At 42.0% G+C, this 17,030-nt stretch overlaps 1 protein-coding gene across 3 annotated transcripts in view; it reads left to right on the top strand.

Annotated features, from left to right (window-relative positions):
- LOC121541271 (globoside alpha-1,3-N-acetylgalactosaminyltransferase 1-like) overlaps positions 1-16,343 on the top strand; it is a 32,231-nt gene extending 15,888 nt beyond the window's left edge. For 2 of the 3 annotated variants that reach the window (XM_041850257.2, XM_041850256.2), the window contains 8 exons: positions 2,090-2,161; positions 2,454-2,489; positions 3,830-3,964; positions 6,998-7,049; positions 7,930-8,085; positions 11,540-11,664; positions 15,446-15,608; positions 15,826-16,343. In XM_041850257.2, coding sequence (XP_041706191.2) covers positions 2,090-2,161; positions 2,454-2,489; positions 3,830-3,964; positions 6,998-7,049; positions 7,930-8,085; positions 11,540-11,664; positions 15,446-15,608; positions 15,826-16,026 — 940 coding nt within the window. In that variant the 3' untranslated portion in view covers positions 16,027-16,343. The remainder of the gene's footprint in view (positions 1-2,089; positions 2,162-2,453; positions 2,490-3,829; positions 3,965-6,997; positions 7,050-7,929; positions 8,086-11,539; positions 11,665-15,445; positions 15,609-15,825) is intronic. The other variant, XM_041850258.2, reaches the window with a different exon arrangement.
- The last annotated feature ends 687 nt before the right edge of the window (positions 16,344-17,030 follow it).

Genomic DNA, 17,030 nt, shown 5'->3' with positions numbered 1-17,030 from the left:
GTACGTTCATCTCTAGGAGACAGAATGCGTCTCCTTTCTGAGCAGTATGACAGCTGCGTGGTCCCATGGTGTTTATACTTGCGTACTATTGTTGTACAGATGAACGTGGTACCTTCAGGCGTTTGGAAATTGCTCCCAAGGATGAACCAGACTTGTGGAGGTCTACACAAGTCTGGTTCTGAGGTCTTGGCTGATTTCTTTTGATTTTCCCATGATGTCAAGCAAAGAGGCACTGAGTTTGAAGGTAGGCCTTGAAATACATCCACAGGTAACTCAAATGATGTCAATTAGCCTATCAGAAGCTTCTAAGCTGTTTAAAGGCACAGTCAACTTAGTGTATGTAAACTTCTGACCCACTGGAATTGTGATACATTGAATTATAAATGAAATAATCTGTCTGTAAACAATTGTTGGAAAAAATTACTTGTGTCATGCACAAAGTAGATGTCCTAACCGATTCGCCAAAACTATAGTTTGTTAACAAGAAATTTGTGGAGTGGTTGAAAAACGAGTTTTAATGACTCCAACCTAAGTGTATGTAAACTTCCGACTTCAACTGTATATACATTCATGTGAAAAAGTAACTACACCCCCTGTAAAATTGTATTTTATTTGGACAGATATTGTAATGAATACTCAGGGAGAAAAAGGTGTAGATTCACGCGCAGAGTGAGGCAGGTGTTTATTTCGCAAAAGGCAGGAATCGTGGTCACAGGCAGGCAATGGTCATACACAGGTAGGCAAATAGGCAGGAGAATCAAAAACGAGGACTGAAGGCCATAACTGGTTCTTACAAATGAGATATAAAAAGGCTTAGTAGAGTCAAAACAAACAATGCCTCACAAGGCACAAACAGAAAGAACTGAACTAAATAAAGGAGCTAATGAGACCACGTGAGTAACTAACACAGGTGAAATCAATGAACAAAAATGAAAGACAGGGCTACGTTCAAGAACACAAAGAAACAGGGCTACGCACAAGAACAAAAGGTGAACTAAGAAAACAAATACAGAACCTTACAGATATGTAATCTTCACTTCAACTCTATTGACAGATAAAGGTAACCTAATTTAACAAATGACACTAAAAGATTATACTCTGCAATAATTTATTCATCAAAAATCAACAGAATTGCAATTCCATAGTGCGGGAAAAATAAGTACACCCCTAGCTTCAATAGCTGGTGTTGCCCCCTTTGTCTGAAAGACTTCATTTAGCCGTTTCTAGTAACTTGTAAGTGTATCAGCCTCTTACATCGACCTGGGAGGAATGTTTTGCCCTCTTCTTTACAGTACTGCTTCAACTGGGTCATGTTCCAGACCCGCTTCATGTCCCCCCACAGCATTCCGACAGGATTGAGATCTGGGCTTTGACTCGGCCATTCCATAACCCTCCATTTCTTATTTTTAAAATGCAAAGTAATTTGCATTTTAATTGCATAATATTTTCAAAGTATTTTTGTTGTTGTTGTGATTTGTTAAATTGGGTTACCTTTATCAATGAATGTGGTTAGAATTTAGATCAAATATCCATGTGTGCAAATATGTTTTTATTTGTTGAAATAAATAAAAATAAGACCACCTTTTAGGGGGTGTACTTACTTTTCCACGTGACAGTACCAGTCAAAAGTTTGGATACACCAACTCATTCAAGGGTTTTTCTTTATTTTTACTATTTTCTTCATTGTAGAATACTAGTGAAGACATCAAAACTATGAAATAACACATATGGAATCATGTAGTAACCAAAAAAGTGTTAAACAAATCACTGTTCCACTAATTACAGAGGTACTGTAAGCCCAGTAGATAATACCAGGATTACTGAACTATGTACTGGAATACTCCAATCAGCCTCTGAGGTGTGTTTACCTGGACAGGTGCTTAAACAGAATAATCTCTGTTACATTAAATTTTTACATTTTACACTAGTGAGTGCATACATTCTCGTACTTTTTTGTACTGGTCCCCCGTGGGAATCAAACCCACAACCCTGGCGTTGCAAGCACCATGCCCTATCAACTGAGCCACACTCTCTCTCTTTTCTTTCTCTGCTGGCTGTCTGTCTGTCCGTCTGTCTGTTTGTCTGTCAGTGAGGGTCCCAGTGAGTATGATGAGGGGTTAACATGGCGCCAGGTGCATCACCAGGTTGTGGTGAATCACAGGTGAGTGAGTACGCGTGGGTTCTGACTGTACACACCTGTTGAACCTGTACTGCACTGTACTCTTTATACTATTGATAACTTTTCATTATTTAATCAACTAAGCGTAGCCTGGTCCCAGATCTGTTTCTGCCATCATGCCACTCCTTTTCATCAAAAAACATGACAAGGAGTGGCATGATGTCACAAACAGACTGGTACCCCAAGCAAGTCCTAGCCTTAAATGTGTATTATTATTATCTCAGAGTGCCAGTCTGCTTCTGCAAAAAGTAAACGTGCTCCCCGTGTTTTTCAGATTACAGAGCAAGCAAGCCAAGCTTATGGAACCAGTGTAAGTGGCAGCGAAGGCAGACGACAACATTACAATAGAGCTGTATTCTATTGTTTGAATTCTATATTAAATTATACCGTTATGGTAAACACTATGAAGTACAGTAAATACTTACTTTATAACGTACTTTATAATGCCTTTTCACAAAGTGTTACCACTAATGGCTGTTTATCTTGATGGTTATCATGATGAATATGTTAAGTGACTTTGGGTGTTTATTATTAGTGTGCTTGCTGAAGGCAAGACCACTCTAGCTTTCTTACATACTCATATTGTTATTATTCTGCCTGCTTTAGCTCTTAAACGATTCAAGCTATAAACACGAAACCAACTTTTAAATGTGCAGACTGCCGCAACTTAGATTGGTTGAGAAAATATTTGTGATTGTATTTATACTTTTTGTACTACAATAATATAAAAAATATAAAAACAGATTGTTAATTTACATATACATTTTTCCTTTATACTGTATAATGTGCAGCTTTTTTTCAAACTACAATCCACATTAGTACTAAAAAGTGAATTTACTATAATTTGATTGTTGTATAATTTAGTTTTTAGAATTTTGAAGCAAATATGAATTTGGTCATATTTATGTGGGAAAATGACAGCTATTTAAATATACTTAATTCCATAGGAAAAAAAGTGATTCAATTCACTTCAAAGAGGGAACCTGAGAGCCATTGACCAAAAATATGGCTCATATATGTTAGAAATTGCGTAATTCAAATCTGGTATTGGAATAAGAATCAAGAGATCTTCAATCCAAGCTAAATTTATTATATGCAAAATGTATGTCTGATAAGTATGAAGGTTCGTATATACGGGTCCACTGAAATACCACGCAGGGCACTCAGAGAACTGACTTCCTCATTACAAATCCTTCCGTAAATAGACAACGGTTCACAGACAACGGTTCACAGACAACAAAGAGGCAGTGTTCGTATCTGTAAGAAATACAAGTCTTATCTGTCCTACCCCCTAACGTTCCTTACATGAATCACAGCTGGTTATGTGAAACAATTTATATCAGTATAGTACAAACCATCTATGCTTATCATTAATGCATTCCTTCTAAGCTATTCATCACACACAGATCCAATTATGAGAAAATAGATCCCCACATATAAATCAATCAATCAATGTTTTCATCTACCTACTTTTTAAACTATAACCAGCCACTACCATTTCTACTGCAGTCACTACCACTCTTATAACTTATTGCAAAACCATAAATACTTTAAAACAAGCTAGTACGCACACACAGTTTCATCAGGAAATTTTATTTTCTAGGTATTATTATTACTATTATTATTAATATTACTATTATTATTATTCAGGAGGAATGACGTTCTGACTATAACCCCATGGCTGGCTCCTATAGTCTGGGAGGGAACCTTCGACCCCCAGGTCATAGATGAGGCCTTCAGGTCCCTCAACCTCACCATCGCTACCACTGTATTTGCTGTAGGGAAGTAAGTCACAGATTTAATGTGTAGAAACCTATTGCAAAGGCAATGGTTACATACTTCCTCTGTGTGTGTGTGATCACCTACTTGAAATGTCAAGACTGCTGCCACTAACGCAACCACGCACCTATCCACATGCATCCACCATGCACCTATCCACATGCATCCACCATGCACCTATCCACATGCATCCACCATGCACCTATCAACATGCATCCACCATGCACCTATCAACATGCATCCACCATGCACCTATCCACATGCATCCACCATGCACCTATCCACATGCATCCACCATGCACCTATCCACATGCATCCACCATGCACCAATCCACATGCATTCACCATGTACCTATCCACATGCATTCACCACACACCTATCAACATGCATCCACCATGCACCTATCTACATGCATCCACCATGCACCTATCCACATGCATCCACCACGCACCTATCCACATGCATTCACCACACACCTATCCATATGCATCCACCATGCACCTATCCATATGCATCCACCATGCACCTATCAACATGCATCCACCATGCACCTATCTACATGCATTCACCAGGTACCTATCCACATGCATTAACCTCATGTGTTAATATCTTTGGTTGACGTTATCTACATCATAACCTCATTCATGTTGCCTGTCTGCATTATTCAAACCCTATGGTTGTGTGTCAACTGGCATCTTATTCCCTATGTAGTGCACTACTTTTTGACCCGAGCACTATATAGGGAATAGGTTCTTGTTTGGGACACACCATAACTCTATATGGACCCTTTACTTCATATTTCCGGATAAAGCAATCTCATGTCATAAGCATGCAGTCTGTCTCTAGCTGTATCTATACATACACATTTCCCCCTGCTGGCACACTTGCTTGTCCTACCTGAAGGTCTTGTTTTTTAACTACCTGAACGTTTCACATTATTGATTATTTACAACATGAACGTTTCACATTATTGATTATTTACAACCTGAATATTTCACATGATTGATGATTTACAACCTGAATGTTTCACATTATTGATTATTTACAACCTGAATATTTCACATGATTGATTATTTACAACCTGAACGTTTCACATTATTGATTATTTACAACATGAACGTTTCACATTATTGATTATTTACAACCTGAATATTTCACATGATTGATTATTTACAACCTGAACGTTTCACATTATTGATTATTTACAACCTGAATGTTTCACATTATTGATTATTTACAACCTGAATGTTTCACATTATTGATTATTTACAACCTGAATGTTTCACCTTCTTCATGTATTTAATTGACATGCAAAAAAATATATAAAAAATCCTAGCACGTACAGTGCCTTGCAAAAGTATTCATCCCCCTTGGCATTTTTCATATTTTGTTGCATTACAACCTGTAATTTAAATTGATTTTTATTTGGATTTCATGTATTGGACATACACAAAATAGTCCAAATTGGTGACGTGAAATGAAAAAAATTACTTGTTTAAAGAAACTCTAACGAATAAATAACGGAAAAGTGGCGCGTGCATATGTATTCACCCCCTTTGCTATGAAGCCCCTAAATAAGATCTGGTGAAACCAATTACTTTCAGAAGTCACATAATTAGTTAAATAAAGTCCACCTGTGTGCAATCTAAGTGTCACGTGATCTGTCACATGATCTCAGTATATATAGACCTGTTCTGAAAGGCCCAAGAGACTTCAACACCACCAAGCAAGCGGCACCATGAAGACCAAGGAGCTCTCTAAACAGGTCAGGGACAAATATCAGAAACTTTGAGCATCCCACGGAGCACCATTAAATCCATTATTAAGAAATTGAAAGAATATGGCACCACAACAAACCTGCCAAGAGAGTGCCGCCCACCAAAACTCACGGCCCAGGCAAGGACGGCATTAATAAGAGAGGCAACAAAGAGACCTAAGATAACCCTGAAGGAGCTGCAAAGCTCCACAGCGGAGATTGGAGTATCTGTCCGTAGGACCACTTTAAGCTGTACACTCTGTAGAGCTGGGCTTTACAGAAGAGTGGCCAGAAAAAAGCCATTGCTTCAAAAAATAAATAAGCAAACCCGTTTGGTGTTCACCAAAAGGCATGTGGGAGACTCCCCAAACATATGGAAGAAGGTACTCTGGTCAGATGAGACTAAAATTGAGTTATTTGGCCATCAAGGAAAATGTCTGGCGCAAACCCAACACCTCTAATCACCCCGAGAACACCATCCACAGTGAAGCATGGTGGTGGCTATATCATGCTGTGGGGATGTTTATCATCGGCAGGAACTGGAAAACTGGTCAGAATTGAAGGAATGATGGATGGCGCTAAATACAGGGATATTCTTGAGGGAAACCTGTTTCAATGTTCCAGAGATTTGAGACTGGGACGGAGGTTCACCTTCCAGCAGGACAATGACCCTAAGCATACTGCTAAAGCAACACTCGAGTGGTTTAAGGGGAAACAGTTAAATGTATTGGAATGGCCTAGTCAAAGCCCAGACCTCAATCCAATTGAGAATCTGTGGTATGACTTAAATATTGCTGTACACCAGCGAACCCATCCAACTTGAAGGAGCTGGAGCAGTTTTGCCTTGAAGAATGGGCAAAAATCCCAGTGGCTAGATGTGCCAAGTTTATAGAGACATAACCCAAGAGACTTGCAGCTGTAATTGCTGCAAAAGGTGGCTCTACAACATATTGGCTTTGGGGGGGTGAATAGTTATGCACGCTCAAGTTTTCTGTTTTTTTGTCTTATTTCTTGTTTGTTTCCCCTAAAAAATATTTTGCATCTTCAAAGTGGAAGGCATGTTGTGTAAATCAAATGATACAACCACCCCAAAAAATATATTTTAATTCCAGGTTGTAAGGCAACAAAATAGGAAAAATGCCAAGGGGGTTGGATACTTTCGCAGGCCACTGTAGATGCTTCTCTCATTTTTCTATCCATCGTTGAAGATGTAGTAACTTTAGTTCTGTCATTTCACACACATTTTTATGTACATGTTTTTCATGTCTATCCATCTTTACAGATACACTCGTTTTCTCCGTGACTTCTTAGAGTCAGCTGAGAAGCACTTCATGGTGAGAATCCAGAACTATCTATCAAATTGATTGACTGTTAGGACCAGGGATAATATTAATAATAATAATAATAATAATAATAATAATAATAATAATAATAATAATAATAATATATATATATATATATACACACTACCAGTCAAAAGTTTGGACACACAAACTCTTTCAAGGGTTTTTCTTAATTTTTACTATTTTCTACATTGTAGAATAATAGTGAAGACATCAAAACTATGAAATAACACATATGGAATCATGTAGTCACCCAAAAAGTGTTTTTCCTTTTAAAAGCGTCTGCTAAATGGCATTTATACAGTGCATTCGGAAAGTATTTTTGCTTTGTCATTATGGGGTATTGTGTGTAGATTGATGAGGGAAAAAAGCAATTTAATACATTTTAGAATAAGGCTCTAACCTAACAAAATGTGGAAAAAGTCAAGGGGTCTGAATATTTTCCGAAGGCACTGTATATTTGCCATGTCCTCTGTAGCTCAGCTGGTAGCGCACGGCGCTTGTAATGCCAAGGTAGTGTGTTCGATCCCCGGGACCACCCATACACAAAAAAAAAAAAATGTATGCACGCATGACTGTAAGTCGCTTTGGATAAAAGCGTCTGCTAAATGGCATATTATTATTATTATTATTATTATTATTATTATTATTATTATTATTTAGCAGACGCTTTTAATAGGAAAAATTCTGGAACCGTATTTATAAAGACTACTGTAGGAGTGATGATGTAGGATTAGGTCCTCCTGCCCATGTGATCGTTTTCATTGGTCCAGATTAAATGAAATGTTATTACATTTACATTTATTAAACGTAATGTGACTGAATTCGTTACAAATTCCATCCCTTCAAATCAATTAAAATGTGATTCCAGGTGGGGCTGGAGGTACACTATTACGTGTTCACCGACCTGCCCGGTGATGTGCCTGGCAACGTGACTCTTGGTGTCGGCAGACTGCTCAGCATCGTGAGCGTGCCGAAGTTCGACCGCTGGCAGGAGATATCCCTCCGCCGCATGGAGATCATCCAGGTCACACTTTATTACAATTATTAAATTTTTTTACATTTACATTTTTTGTCATTTAGCAGACGCTCTTATCCAGAGCGACTTACAGTTAGTGCATACATTATTGTATTTTTTCATACCCCCCGTGGGAATCGAACCCACAACCCTGGCGTTGCAAACGCCATGCTCTACGATCTGAGCTTCATCCCCTGCCGGCCATTCCCTCCCCTACCCTAGACCAATTGTGCGCCGCCCCATGGGTCTCCCGGTCGCGGCCGGCTACGACAGAGCCTGGATTCGAACCAGGATCTCTAGTGGCACAGCTAGCACTGCGATGCAGTGCCTTAGACCACTGCGCCACTCAGGAGTCACTCATTACTTCATTATGAGTTATTTAGTTTATTATTAATGATAACTATTAATATTATTATTATAGGAGTAGTAGTAGCAGTAGTAGTAGCGGTAGTAGTAGTAGTAGCAGTAGTAGCAGTAGCAGTAGTAGTAGTAGTAGCAGTAGCAGTGGTAGTAGTAGTAGTAGTAGTAGTAGTAGTAATAGTAGTAGCAGTAGTAGTAATAGTAGTAGTAGTATAAGTAGTAGTAGTAGTAGTAGTAGTAGTAGTAGTAGTAGTAGTAGTTTAGGCCTAGCGTTTAGGAGCGTTGGGTAAGTAACCGAAAGGTCACTGTGTTACAGGAGTGTGTCGCAGTTCTGGAGCGACCCACTCGGTGTCATCCTCCGACAACCATAGGCACCTCCTCACTCACAGTCGGGACTAATTATCTGCATATTGGTGTCATCTGTGGCTATCTGATTCACCTGTTTATTTATGTCCTCACTTCCCAGTGTTCCCTTGCTCAGTTTTCTCTGTTAGTTCCTTGATGTCAAGCAGTACGTATCAGTGTCGGATCACGTGACGGAGTTACAGGTACTCGAGAAGTGTTCTCCCAGTGTCGTTCTGTTTTTCCAGTCAGAATTAGTATTTCAAATTGTTTGTTGTCAGCCTGTTTTTTGGAGACCTATGTGCTCCTAATTTGCTTTTGTGTATAGTCAGTTGCGGCGTCTCCAGTCTCGCTTGCGACATCGCGAGAACCCCACCGTACGACGAACATCCAGAGGGCTACAGGGAATTCCTCACCCAGTGTTCCCTGATGTCCAGCCTGCAACCCTCCTCCTTCCCAACGGAGCAGGGCCGGGTGGCCTACATTATGGCTCTATTGACAGGTCGGGCTCTTTCTTGGGCTACCGCGGAGTGGGAGAGCCAAACTCCAGCGTGCTCCAACTCCTACCAATTCACCCAGGAGTTCCACAAGGTGTTCGACACCTCTCGGGTGGAGTCGAGGCACAAGGTCGGGAGGTGGCTCACGGCTTGTTGGCAGGGTGACCGTTCGGTGGCGGACTACTCCATGGAGTTCCGGACCTGGGCTCGAGAGGCAGGATGGGAGGAGGCCGTCCTGGTTGTCCTGTACGCGCAGGGGCAATCGGAGGGGATGAAGGACGAACTCTCCTTCAGGGAGCTGCCTGAACAACTGGACAGCCTCGTCGACCTCTCTGTGCGGGTGGAAAAAAGGCGCCGTGAGAGGGCGTACGAGAGAGGCATGACGCAAGGCTCGCCTCCGTGTCTCCCTATCAGCCCGGAGTCTTTCCGCCGATTCAGTGAGGAGAAGCCTCAGGAGGAGGCTACGCAGCTGGGTGCGGCGCGCTTGTCCTGAATGAAGAGGCAGAGGGTCTGCCCCAGGGACGTTTCCGGAACTGCGGCCACGCAGGTCACCACGGCGACTCATGCCTGGAGAAGCCGGGAAAACGGGAGGGTGCTAGGTATCTGGAGGGTGCTAGCAAGCCGGAACCGAAACCCCAACTCCAGAGACGCCCAGACTTTTCCTCCTCGTCAGGGTTCAGTGGACCTACGCTGGGATCTGGTGGAGGGGTTTAGTAAGAGGCATGCCAAGGGCCTCCCTCCTCACAGGCCTTATGACTGAGCTATCGATCTCCTGCCGGGCGCCATGCCAACACGAGGGCACTGTTACAGGAGTGGGTCGCAGTTCCGGAGTGACCCACTAGGTGTCATCCTCCGACAACCATAGGCACCTCCTCACTCACAGTCGTGACTAGATATCTGCCTATTGGTGTCACCTGTGGCTATCTGATTCACCTGTGTATTTATGCCCTCACTTCCCTGTGTTCCCTTGCTCAGTTTTCACTGCTAGTTCCTTGATGTCAAGCAGTACGTACAGTGGGGAAAAAAAGTATTTAGTCAGCAACCAATTGTGCAAGTTCTCCCACTTAAAAAGATGAGAGAGGCCTGTAATTTCCTATTGCAGATTCAGTCTTCCCAGCCTGGTGCAGGTCTACAATTTTGTTTCTGGTGTCCTTTAGCCATAGTGGAGTTTGGAGTGTGACTGTTTGAGGTTGTGGACAGGTGTCTTTTATACTGATAACAAGTTCAAACAGCTGCCATTAATACAGGTAACGAGTGGACGACAGAGGAGCCTCTTAAAGAACAAGTTACAGGTCTGTGAGAGCCAGAAATCTTGCTTGTTTGTAGGTGACCAAATACTTATTTTCCACCATAATTTGCAAATAAATTCATAAAAAATCCTACAATGTGATTTTCTGGATTTTTTTTCTCAATTTGTCTGTCATAGTTGATGTGTACCTATGATGAAAATTACAGGCCTCTCTCATTTTTTTAAGTGGGAGAACTTGCACAATCGGTGGCTGACTAAATACTTTTTTCCCCCACTGTATCAGTATCAGAGCACGTGATGGAGTTACAGGTACTGAAGAAGTGTTCTCCCTGTGTCGTTGTGTTTTTCCAGTCAGAGTTAGTATTTCGTATTGTTTGTTGTCAGCCTGTTTTTGGAGACCTAAGTGCTCCTCATTTGTTATCATGTATAGTCCGTTGTTTTGTATCCTGGCTTTTGGACCTCCAGTAAAGATCCTTGTTTCACCATCCTTGCCTACTGCCTACTGCCTACTATCTATCCTGCACCACACCTGGGTCACACCTCACACCAACCCTTACACACTGGTTTGAATCCCCAAGCCAACTAGGTGAAAAATCTGTTGATGAGACCTTGAGCAAGGCACTTAACCCTAATTGTTCCTGTAAGTCGCTTTGGATAAGAGCATCTGCTAAATGACTAAAATGTAAAAATGTAGTAGTAGTGGTTCCCTAAAGATGTCCCAACTATTAACAAAATATCAACTGTTGATAATAGGCAACATATTTCTAGGGTTACAGTTAATTAAGAGGATATGCCTACATGGTTAGGGTTAGTGCAAACCAATAAGTTGAAATGTTGTCGACGGTGGATTGTGTATTTTTATCATCTTACCCCTGCCTGCAAACCAAATTTACATCTGAGGACAATCAAGTTTGACTGTTTGATTGTTTGATTTGATTGATTTGTTGTTTGTTGTTTGTTTGATTGATTGATTGAAATTCTACTGAACATCCACCAACCATTTATTTGGGAGCAGACTGCCATTGAGGTTCACATCCACCGGGAGGCGCACTACATCTTCTGCCTTGATGTAGACATGAAGTTCCAAGGCCGTGTGGGGCCAGAGGCTCTGGGGAGACTGGTGGCCGCCATCCACCCCTGGTAATACTTACTTACTTACTTACTTACTTACTTACTTAAAGGGCCAGCATACACCCCTGGTAATACTTACTTGAAGGGCCAGCATCCATCCCTGGTATTACTTACTTACCTACTTATTTAAAGGAGAAGTTTCATTTTTTACAACCAAAAATCTATATTTATGAAGTAAATGGCATGTTATAGAATGGTCAAAAAAGGTGTCTGGACCCTTCTATAACATGCTATTTACATGTACAGTATATACACTATATATACAACAGTATGTGGACACCCCTTCACATTAGTGGATTTGGCTACTTCAGCCATAACCGTTGCTGACATACAGTGCCTTCGGAAATTATTCAGAGCCCTTGACTTTTTCCACATTTTGTTACGTTACAGCCTTATTCTATTGTTTTTTCCTCATCAATCTACACACAACACCCCATAATGACAAAGCAAAAACAGGTTTTTTTGAAATGTTTACTAATTTATTAAAAACAAAACACTGAAATATCAAATTTACATAAGTATTCAGACCCTTAACTCAGTACTTTGTTGAAGCACGTTTAGCAGCGATTCCAGCATTGAGTCTTCTTTTGTATGACGCTTGGCACACCTGTATTTGGGGAGTTTCTCCCATTCTTCTCTGCAGATCCTCTCAAGCACTGTCAGGTTGGATGTGGAGCACTGCTGCACAGCTATTTTCAGGTCTCTCCAGAGATGTTCGATCGGGTTCAAGTCCGGGCTCTGGCTGGGCCACTCAAGGATATTCAGAGACTTGTCCCGCAGCCGCTCCTGGCTGTGTGCTTAGGCTCGTTGTCCTGTTGGAAGGAGAACCTTCACCCCAGTCTGAGGTCCTGAGCGCTCTGAAGCAGGTTTTCATCAAGGATCTCTCTGTACTTTGCTCTGTTCATCTTTGCCTCAATCCTGACTAGTGTCCCAGTCCCTGCCACTGAAAAATATCCCCACAGCATGATGCTGCCACCACCATGCTTCACCATAGGGATGGTGCCAGGTTTCCTCCAGACATGACGCTTGGCATTCAGGCCAAATAGTTCAATCTTGGTTTCATCAGACCAGAGAATCTTGTTTCTCATGGTCTGAGAGTCTTTAGGTGCCTTTTGACAAACTCCAAGCGGGCTGTCATGTGCCTTTTACTGAGGAGTGGCTTCCGTCTGGCTACTCTACCACAATGGCCTGATTGGTGGATTGCTGCGGAGATGGTTGTCCTTCTGGAAGGTTCTCGAATCTCCACAGAGGAACTCTAGAGCTCTGTCAGAGTGCCCATTGGGTTCTTGGTCACCTCCCTGACCAAGGCCCTTCTCCCCCGATTGCTCAGTTTGGCCGGGTGGCCAGCTCTAGGAAGAGTCTTGATGGTTCCAAACTTCTTCCATTTTAGAATGATGGAGACCACTGTGTTCTTGGGGACCTCCAATGCTGCAGAAATATTTTGGTACCCTTCCCCGGATCTGTGCCTCGATACAATCCTGTCTCGGAGCTCTACGGACAATTCCTTTGACCTCATGGCTTGGTTTTTGCTCTGACATGCACTGTCAACTGTGGGACCTTATATAGACAGGTCTGTGCCTTTCCAAATCATGTCCAATCAATTGAATTTACCACAGGTGGACTCCAGTCAAGTTATTTCTGTTTTAAATTTTTAATACATTTGGAAAAATTTCTAAAAACCCGTTTTCACCTTATCATGGGTATTGTGTGTAGATTGCTGGGCATTATTTTTTTAATTCATTTTTTAATCCATTTTAAAATAAGGCTGTAACGTTACAAAATGTGTAAAACGTCAAGGTTTCTGAATACTTTCCAAAGGCACTGCATATACAAAAGCATGTGGACACCCCTTCAAGTTAGTGGATTCAGCTATTTCAGCCACACCTGTTGCTGACAGGTTTATAAATCAAAGCAAACAGCCATGCAATCTCCATAGACAAACATTGGCAGTAGAATGGCCTTACTGAAGAGCTCAGTCACTTTCAACATGGCACCGTCAAAAGATGCCACCTTTCCAACAAGTCAGTTCGTCAAATTTCTGCCCTACTAGAACTGCCCAGGTCAACTGTAAATGCTGTTATTGTGAAGTGGAAATGTCTAGGAGCAACAACGGCTCAGCCGCGAAGTGGTAGGCCACACAAGCTCACAGAACGGGACCGTCGAGTGCTGAAGCGCGTAGTGCGTAAAAATCGTCTATCCTCGGTTGCAACACTCACTACCGAGTTCCAAACTGCCTCTGGAAGCAACGTCAGCACAATAACTGTTTGTCGGGAGCATCATGAAATGGGTTTCCATGGCCGAGCAGCCGCACACAAGCCTAAGATCACCATGCGGTGGAGTGATGAATCATGCTTCACCATCTGGCAGTTCGACACAAATTGAGGTCCATACAGAAATGGTTTGTCGAGATCAGTGTGGAAGAACTTGACTGGTCTGCACAGAGCCCTGACCTCGGCCCCATCGAACACCTTTGGGATGAATTTGAACGCCGACTGCGAGCCAGGCCTAATTGCCCAACATCAGTGCCCAACCTCACTAATGCTCTTGTGGCTGAATGGAATCAAGTCCCTGCAGCAATGTTCCAACATCTAGTGGAAAGCTTTCCCAGAAGAGTGGAGGCTGTTGTAGCAGCTAAGGGGGGACCAACTCCATATTAATGGTCATGATTTTGGAATGAGATGTTCGAGGAGCAGGTGTCCACATAGTAGTGTATTTTTAAATTGGTTGTAAAAAATATAACTTCTCCTTTAACTTGAACATAATGGCGAAATGTAGATTTACTCCTAAATAGACATACCCAAAAGTAACTGTTTTTCATGAGATGGACAACTAGTAATGCTGCATAGTTCTAGAAAGGTCTGGAACTCCCCTTTCTGGTAAACATAATTGTAAATTCTTCACATTTAAGGACACAAGCTCAAGAAACAAATATTAAAATTATATATGATTTTCTCTCTATTCAACGAAAGTGGGGGAATAGGGCTTGAAACAACTGAAATGCTTTCTAAATATAGTAACAATGAAATTATAAATGACTTGCTATAAGATTTCACCTTTCTTATAACTGTAAAACAAATAAGATCATATTTAGTGTCAGTACAAATGAGTCCCCTTTTCATAACTGACGACAGAGCATTTTCTACCAAGTTCTCTGAGCGACGCAGAGACACCATTTGAATGTCTGCAGACTCGTTATAACATCAGCTTTCGTCCCTCTGTGACCACGAGAATGGTCGTGTGTCAATTCTACGAAATTATTTAGTATTTTTTCATGTTGAGAGCTCTAAATCAGGCTGAGAATATCACAGCGAGATGAAACCACAACTCCTGGATTCGCTAGACTGCCCCCCTTAATATACTGTCTCCCAGGCTGGGTTCCATCGCAGACAAAAACAATTCTTTGTCTGGATAGGCCAGAAAATGTGACATGGATTTTCCATCTGTTGATACTCTACAGGTGGTCATACTATCAACAAACTATCTGTTGATAAGCAACTGCTTGCTAAGTTTAAGGTTAGGTTTAGAATAAGGGTTAGGGCTAGGGCTAGGGTAAGGATTAAGTTCAGGGTTAGGATAAGGGTTAAGTTCAGGGTTAGGGCTAGGGTTAAATTCAGGGTTAGGGCTAGGGTTAGTAGATAGTTAGTTGAAATGTTACTGATAGTCTGTAGCTTGTCCATCTGTAGGTGCTCTACAGGCTATCCAAATAAAGTTTCACCCTGACATTGGTAAGGGTATTTTCCTGGTTAAATAAAGGTTACGTAACAATACAAAATTGTCTTGTGTCTTGCAGGTTCTACTGGTACCCCCGGAACCAGTACCCCTACGAGCGGCGGAACGTCTCCACAGCCTATGTACCCCTGGACCAGGGAGACTTCTACTACCAGGCCAACATATTCGGAGGAGCACTGGAGGATGTTCACAGGCTGACCAAGACGTGCAGGGAGCACCTGGAGGTAGGTACTCATGCAGGCAGGCAGGCAAACACACACTCACACACTCATACCTGACAGACAGTCATGCAGACAGAAAGGCATGCATTCCGACACGTAGGCACAGACGCAGGGAGGCAGGCAGGCACTCACTCTCTCTCAATCTCCTCTGTAGTCACTCACTCAGTCATTCTCTCTCTCAACCCCCCTGTCCCTCCTCTTCCCCACCCCCTCCCTCTAGGTGGATAAGTCTGTGGGTGTGGAGGCTGTGTGGCAGGAGGAGAGTCATCTGAACTGGTACCTGGTGAAGAATAAGCCCACCAAGCTGCTGTCACCTGAATATGTGTGGGACGACGCTCGAGGACGGGACGCCAAGGAGATAAAACTGGTCCGCTTCTCCTCTGTCATCAAGAACAAGGCAGAGGTCAGAGAGAACCCGTGAGAGGAGAAGAGAATGGTGCTGGAATGGATAGCAGTCGTTTTACGGCCTCCTGACCAATTCTGCTATTTTGTGTGTTTTTTAAACTCTGATCTTAATCTTTACATAATGTTTCTGCAATTATTTCCTCTGACCGAAAAGAGCTTCTGGACATCAGAACAGCGATCACTAACTTTGATTTGGATGAAGACTTCTCCTTCAACGAGTCTGAGCACAGGACATACTGCTCACCAGTGACGTGTATTCATGGATGCCAAGGGAAGCAAGGCTTCCCAAAAAAAATTAAAAAGAAAAAAAGAAAAAACTAATTTGCAAGAGGTGTCGTGGAAATGTATCCCTATACTTATTAAAAATCAAAGTTCTTGCAGAGTTATTGTAGAATCAAGATAGACTTTATTACACAACGCAACAAAAGCCAAGTGGGTCTGCAGCACAACTGAATTCCCTACACTTGGCCCTCAGTTCATATACAGTTCTATTCCTGCACATTTTACATACTTTTGAGCTTAATCCCTCCCTGTTTAGTTCTTCCACCATTGTCTCCAAGTCTCCATCTTTTGACCGCTCCGCCCACTCTCTTAATTTATGATAGTGGCGAAATCTGACTTCTCTTCCTCCTATGTATTCAGATTTGGAAACAATAGTGGCAGGACCAAGCTTTCTCATGCAGTTTCTGAGATAGGCCCCCTCTGCACATAAAGTCTCCAGCCACAAATACATTTGCACATAAATCATCCCATCTAACCCATAACACATTATAAAACATATCAATCAACACTTAAATATGGTTTAAACATGGCAGGTCCATAACCCATTCTCAACCATATACATTTAAGACATTCCTCATGCATGGCTTCATGCATAGCAGTATAATCAGTTCTCAGACATGTACAGTTCTCATGCATAGTGTATATTTCCCACACATAATAAGAATGAGCAGGCCTTTTCCCAGGTCCATGTCCTCCATCTCCTGGCTCTGTTCCAGGCCTCCTCATTCTCTGTACCAC

The sequence above is a fragment of the Coregonus clupeaformis genome, chromosome 27, assembly GCF_020615455.1.
Source record: "Coregonus clupeaformis isolate EN_2021a chromosome 27, ASM2061545v1, whole genome shotgun sequence".
NCBI lineage: Eukaryota > Metazoa > Chordata > Actinopteri > Salmoniformes > Salmonidae > Coregonus > Coregonus clupeaformis.
The sequence above is the reverse complement of the archived record's forward strand: the minus strand, read 5'-3'. Positions and strand labels throughout refer to the sequence as shown.